General features: G+C 52.3%; 1 protein-coding gene across 1 annotated transcript in view; it reads left to right on the forward strand.

The window, feature by feature from the left end:
- The first annotated feature begins 1,979 nt into the window (after window positions 1–1,979).
- LOC119106975 (uncharacterized) overlaps window positions 1,980–7,176 on the forward strand; it is a 5,371-nt gene continuing 174 nt past the window's right edge. Inside the window, exons 1-5 of the mRNA XM_037230354.1 lie at window positions 1,980–2,319; window positions 4,076–4,194; window positions 5,633–5,711; window positions 6,367–6,575; window positions 7,082–7,173. Of these exons, the coding sequence (XP_037086249.1) occupies window positions 2,020–2,319; window positions 4,076–4,194; window positions 5,633–5,711; window positions 6,367–6,575; window positions 7,082–7,173 (799 nt within the window). The 5' untranslated portion in view covers window positions 1,980–2,019. The remainder of the gene's footprint in view (window positions 2,320–4,075; window positions 4,195–5,632; window positions 5,712–6,366; window positions 6,576–7,081; window positions 7,174–7,176) is intronic.

The raw sequence follows: 7,176 nt of genomic DNA on the forward strand, positions 1-7,176 counted from the left end.
TAATCGAATAACTTGAGAATAGCGCCATAACCGAGTGTGTGAACACAAGTAACACCTTAAGCTCACGGATGAATATACAAGAATACCACCAAAAAGGGCCAAACACGAGCGCATTACGATATTTGGTTCAGCAAACACACCCAGTACCGCTACGGCCACCTTTCGGGAGATTGAAGTACTTCAAGTGAATGCCTGCTAGGGTGGCAATTTCGCACGGCCAGTTCGGTAACACCTTAAAAGTCATACATACGTTCCACGAAGCAATAAAACAATAATGTGTTGAGGAGGATAGTTACTGAAAAGAAAAATGTTGTCTAGAGCAATCTTTTCCACTTAAAGTATAGCAATAGTCACAGGTAAGCTTATTTCATCATATCTGATGCTTGCCTGAATATCATAAAATGTGGACCATTCACTTGAAGGCAATTATTTTCCAAGAATTCGCGACGAACATGCCGCAAAATATTGGTTCGCATGGTCTACGCTACGTACTCAACTTGATAATATTCGCTTATATGTATGCCATTCATGCCTCGTTCCCCATCTCTGCAAAGCGCAATTACCGATTTTTCAACACATAAGCTCTTGAGTGCATTTGCGAGGAACATTGTGCAAGGATGCGACAGTAGTAATAGCCTGATTCCTCGTAGAAAAACCAGGAGAATGAAGAGATGGATGCGTGGATGCTTCGGCAACACGCCTTTCCCAAAACTGGTATAATATAATTACTGGTAATTGTTTCGGTCAGGCATGCTACCGAAAAATCAACACATCTATCTTTCCATTCTCCTGATTTTGCTACGAGGAATGAGGCTTTTGGCACTGACTTTTTAACGCCGTGGTGAAAGTGCCTACCATATCATTATCAAGTGCCAACGAAAGAAAACGAGCAGGCATTGTAAAATTTGTGTACCTTCATTCCTGTGCACTTCGTTCAGTTCATAAGTCAGGCGAAACTTTTTATTTTAGTGTGTTGCATTATGTAAAGGAAGTAAATTGACGTAGAGATCATGAGGAAGAAAAGCCCCCGTGTAGAAACTACGTTGGTGGCCGCGGTTTTCATTTTGTGCGTGTTTTATCCAACCGATGGGGCACCCGAGGATCTACCAAACAGCTTAAAGGACTTCAATGAAATGTGGGCGGCGGTGAAAAAGGGCAAGACGTATGGTTCCCAAATACCATATGCCGATATAAAACCTTACATGGATCTTACTATTCCAGACATTTGTCCAATGTACGATGATGGTGTGAAATCATTTGTGTATAGATACTATGTTGATGTAAATCTTGCAGTTTACAAGAAGTATTTATTTCAGCAAGTAATCGATGAGTGGTTTTTGCACGTTCCATGTTACAACATGAAGGATCTGGCACTGGACAAGCCCATCAAATGTCCTCCCGACGACCCAAGTCTGACCAAAGGAACCAACGGCATAAACTTCAAGGGATCAACATGCATCACCGACCAGTTTGGTTGCGCGATGATCTACAACGAGGAGTACAAGATGAACGTCATCTCGATGGACGACCTCCGGAGCTGCGGTCCGGGCAAAATCCACGCGTTCGTGGCGCGGTCGCTGGGCGCGCGCAGCCCGATCCAGGAGCCGGACCGCAACGAGCACGTCACCGTCAACTTCGAAAACGTCGAGATCGGCCTCTCGGAGCGCTACTTCGAGAGCGACCAGTGGCGCGACGAGTACCCCGTGCTGCTCGAGGACCTCGACCACTGCCGCAAGACCTCGGAGGAGGTGTACCAGATGAAGACGGCCACCTTCAGCACGGGCATCTTCGACTACGGCTCGGTGCTGGTGCCGGAGACGTTCCAGTACTCGAACCCGCTCGATCCGCGTCCGGTGACTGTCACCAAGGAGATCTACGAGCAGGTGCGGCTGGACCGCTCCAAGTACGGCAGCGACTTCCGCCTGCAGCTGACGGGCAACGACCTCTACCGCATGCGGCTCTTCTTCACCTTGCGGCTCCAATGCCAAGTGCTTCAAGAAGGACGGCGTCTGCAAGAACATGGGCTTCATCGCGTCAAGCCCGCTGATCGACCTGAACAACCGACCGGAGGACCCGGTGAGCTGCGAGTGCTTCTGCCCGTACTCCGACCTGAAGGGTCAGTTCTGCGAGGACAACACCTTCATGAAGTACAAGTACCTCAACACGAAGGCCTCGTGCTTCGGCTTCATCACCAAGAGCGGCGACGTGCACGTGGAGAAGCTGCGCGGTCAGCTGCACCAGCAGCGCGGGCGCAACGTGCTGGCTCCGATGGGCGCCGGCTCCTACATCTACAAGGAGCGCGAGATATTCTCTGACAAGGCGAGTGGGGGCGCTGTGCCTCGAGCTGGAGCGAGCCTTTGGCCGCATCCAGGGTGCTGGTTAGGTCTGGAGTGGTGGTGGCAGTGAGGGCTTCGTCGGCGTCTTCATATTTGGGCTTTGTGACGCACTCAGCTGCTGAGGTTGTGTGGCGTCGCCTGTCACTCACCCTGGCAGTGCAGGCATGCACCGCGGAGAACCGAACGCAATACCCCTGGTTTCCCAGACGCGCAACTTAACCACTATGCTATCGGCGCCCCAGTGAGTGCTTTGCTGGCGCGGCACTGGCGTTAACGTAACTGGCCTGGAAAACAACAAGATGCACTTTGGGTTATGATAGCGAACCCATAGGCTCACTTTATTCTTCTGCCTCCCGATGGCCATTGGTCTGTGTTTGCTACCACTCCGGTTTTTTCCCACAATTCACCTACACATAACCGGACTATCGCGGTTAAAAGGACAGGCGCGGTAGCAGTCACAACAGCCTTCATCAAAGCTGACATATTTTTGACATGTTAGTTTTATCTTCGCAATGTACTGGCCCCGTCCGCTTTACCACGGCGACTTTTTCACCCTTCTCCATCTGTGAAGTTGTGCATCCACATATACGTGACTATAACTCCAACCGTAACCCATTCATTATGCAGGTGTGGCTCAATGTGTTGCTTAATGTCCAGTGCGACAAAGAGCGAAGGCTTGTGTAACGAGACGTAGTCGCGGTGTTTTTGCTCAAGCTGCACAACGGAGCAGGTCAATAGCAGGCAACGTAGTCGAAATTCAAGCCGTCGGTGGCCCCAAGACGTAAGTAACACGTCAGTGCCTGATGTCTCGCACGTCTCTCTTTTGGTAAACCGTTTGATGGCGTTATCTAGCCTCATCGGCCTATCTATAGGCTTTTTGTCTAGTTTGCATTGCCGTTGCTTGGGCAAGACGCGATCTGGTATCTGGGGTCCCGTGACGCATATCCGACTATGACATATGAGCTAATGCTGGGCATCGACAACGGCTCTTTCCCACGACAGCTTCTGCCGGCTCTACCACGGGCGCAGCCGACTAGGGGGGGGGGGATGATTTCCATTAAGTCCCGCATTTTTCCTTTTTCACCATTGGTGGCTCCCGACAAAACGCTAAAAAGCGGCGCGGTGCTTGCTCACGGAGAAAGCACCCCTGGCGCCTAGGAAACCTTGGCTGATCTGGCACGTTGCCGAGCGTCTCTATCACCAGCTGCGTTATCAGGCCTCTGGACGCGAAATGTGGTCGACCTGACCGCGACGTGAGCTCGAAAAAACGTACAGCAGCCGTCACCCGTGATAGGAAAACTCTTCCTTGTCTCACATAATGTGTAGGCATGTTGGCCACTCAGGCAGAGCAAGTCTACCACCATGCTCTCAGTGATTTAAAAGCAGCCTCTGACAACCTGATGACGTGCTTTGATGACCCCCCCGTCCCACGAGCGTTTAAGGTGCCTCTGCTGTGTCAACGGTGGCCATGACGTCACCTCTCGCCAAATGACTGACCCGTGCCACACTCGCCTTTCCCGGGGTCATCGGTGGTCATGACGTCACTTCCCACCAATGGCCGACCTTGCTCCACTCGTTCGCCCATCGCCTGTATCTGACATCACCTCTGAGTGACGTCACATCTAGCCGCCGTCGCTTGTGACTGGCCTCCCCGTCACACCCGCGTCTCTGACGTCACGCATGATCACGTCTGACGTCACGGCTGGCTCTGACGTCACGCATGGCTCTGATATCGGCAGGAGGCGAGGGCCCTGACGCAGGACCAGGACACGCTCCTGGCGTTGTTCCAGCCGCCGATCAATGTCAGGAAGACGGGAGGACTGGCGGCCGCGCCCGACGTCTGGGTCTCCAAACAGTGGTACGCCACCGCCCCGATCCCAGCTCAGGCTGGCACGCGTCATGTGCCATACGTCACACCCATCATTCGTCACGCACGCCGTACGTCATAAGTTATACGTGCCATACGGCATACACGTCATACGTCATACATCATATACGTCATACGCCATACATGTCATATGTCACACATGCCATACGTCATACATGTCATATGTCACACATGCCACACGCCATGCCACATATGCCATATGACATGCGTCACACACGCCATACGTTCCACATGGCAGACGCCACCCACGCCATATGTCACATAAGCCCTGCGTGATATATGTCATACGTCATCATACGTCACACAGTCATGCATCACACCGGCATACGTTATACAGCCAAATGTCACATATGTCATACGTCACATACGTCATATGCCACGCACGTCAAACACCACGTACATTGTCCATCACATGCGTTATACGTCACACATGTTATACGTGTAGATCAAATGTGTCATTTCACCGGAGTTTACAAGCCCGATATTGCCGCTGTTCGCAAGGACAATAACTGCGATTGCTGCTTATTAAACCGTATTTCGAGAGCCGGGGAGGGGGGTTATTTTGATTCGCAACACTGGAGGGGGAATGGAGGTGCATACACCGTTCTCACCATTTAATCTCAAATTAAGTTTGAGCCGGGAAGCAATCACCGATGAATGGCCTGGTGTCTAAGGATTCAACTATGCCCGTTAACTTCGGTAACCTCAACTGCTGACCCGGCAAGTAAGGCCATCCCTAATGTGCTGGCACATTGAGTAACAACCAAAACTTTCAGTTATATAGCATAACACTTTTCCAACCAAATAGGCATAAAACGTGTTGAAAATCGGAATCAGAGCAAGAAGGCGTGAACCTAAGCAAGGGTCAAATACATTATTCACGTGTGATTAATATCGGTTAAAATTGCAAGGGCCACTACCACGTCAAAAGTAACCTGCATGGCGACAGGCCGCCATTATTTACCCATTTCGTGCTCAAAGATGTCCTTTACTGGCTTTGGAATGCGAACAACTGGTATGCGGCGCAAAAATGTTCTGCAAGCGCTAAAAAATCGGCGCTGTGGCCAAGTGACCTGATACGACCTGAAGCAAATTTTTTTTTTCAAAACATGACCAATGAATGCATCATCAGCTACGTTACGTTTAGCAGGGATGTCTCTTAGCTTTATTTCTGTCGTCTCAGAAGCATCGATCAGTGATATGGCCGAAATGCCGATCGGTGGGTAGATTGATAGGTAGCGTTTCTTCGCGCCCGGGTGCGGGGGGGGGGGGGGGTATAAACCACCAAGGATACAGCTGACCGGCGCATGTAAGCAAACATAGCCGGTGGGTTCTGCACACGATCGAATCTGAAAGTGCCCGTTCCAACTGAGGCCGCAGGATGACATGAGTGTTCTCCACTCCACAGGTGCACGTTCATCTGGGCACCCCCGAGCAAGAAGAGAGCCATCGTCACCGTGAACGCGTCCCGACTTTGGCAGTCGGACGTGAGTGCTCTGATCGTTGTGTTCCGTGCCGTGCCGTGCCGTGCCGTGCCGTGCCGTGCCGTGCCGCGCCGATCCGTTCCGTTTCGCTTCTTTTGTTTTGTCCGGCTGCATTCGGCTCGGTGCCGTCCCGTCCCTTGTTTATCCGTCCCGTTTCGCTCCGTCCAGTTCTGTTCGGGTCAGCGCCCGTAATTTTTTGCTCGCCCAGGATAGTCCCAGCACTACCAGTCGGCCGCGTTATGGCTTTGACCGTTACTGGCTCATTAAGGGCAAGACGGCTCGCTTTGTCTACAACGGAGTTCTCGAACGTTCAGTGCGGTCAGAACCAGCGAAACAGGCTCGGCACAGTTTGCTGTCCAAACCCGATCATGAAGAGGCCGCGGTATGACAGTTGTGGCAGTGGCTATACTATCTTTCACGAAGCAAAATTTTGCCACTGCGAGACGCCCTTTCGGCAGCCTTGTCACACCAACTGTTCTCATCGTGCTCCGCTCGTGATTCCAACGCCTTTCTTTTTTAACAGCAAATGCAGAGCGACGACAGCTATATTCGTGATTTTTATTCGGCAGTGTCACGAGATGCGCACGGCCGACGTGTTCGCCGACGTTCACAAGCGGCGATCGTAACGTGTTGACGCGTGTTCGTCGCCGGCCGACAGGAGTTCACGCAGCAGCTGCCGGCCGTCACCAAGAGCCTGATCGACAAGAAGGGCGACTGCCAGAGGGCGCTCAAGTTCGTGCACTCCCACGGCCCGGACCAGGCCAAGCTGCGCACCAAGTGCTTCTCGGCCATCTACTTCCCGCCGGAGCGGCCCTACATGATCTGGAGCAACACGAGCGCGCTCACTGCCTACATCTACTGGGACTGGTAGGGACGGCGTGACGGCGCTCGAAGCTGGTCCTGCTCTCCCCCTTCCTCCAGCGGCGCCCCTCTCCCACCTCGTTACTTCGTTGGCCGGACGGGCCGATAGCAAGCAGTGATGCGCATGCCTCCTGCTTTGAGCCCCTCCTATGTGGGCGTTCGGGAAGTGTGGGCAGTTATCGCTGACATAGGTGCCTTTCCTTGGAATGTGGATGGTTTCCCGATGAGATGAGGTGAGAGATGCGTAAATACTTTTACAGTGTCATTATACAGTAATAATCCTTGGTTATCCCTAATGCTGGGCGTGTTTCTCAACACATAATAGTCACTTCAAATTACACGGCCTCATTTCACAGAGCGCAATTTCCAAGACAAGATTGTATACTTCCACGACCCACAGCCACAGCGTGATAAGTTAAGCGGGCCCCATTCAACCATTGAATGGGGCCCGGGCCCCATTCAATGCGCCGTCGGTTCCAGTGTCCATTCCAAGCACCGGTACGTTTCCCCAGGTACCTCTCCCAGCGGATCCCGCGGCAGCTGAAGCACGCAATGAAGCTGACCTTGACCACACGGTTCGAACTGGCTCCCGCCTACACGCTGGGCT

This window comes from Pollicipes pollicipes, unplaced genomic scaffold, assembly GCF_011947565.3.
Source record: "Pollicipes pollicipes isolate AB1234 unplaced genomic scaffold, Ppol_2.1 Scaffold_1600;HRSCAF=1878_pilon_pilon_pilon, whole genome shotgun sequence".
NCBI classification, from domain to species: Eukaryota; Metazoa; Arthropoda; class Thecostraca; order Pollicipedomorpha; family Pollicipedidae; genus Pollicipes; species Pollicipes pollicipes.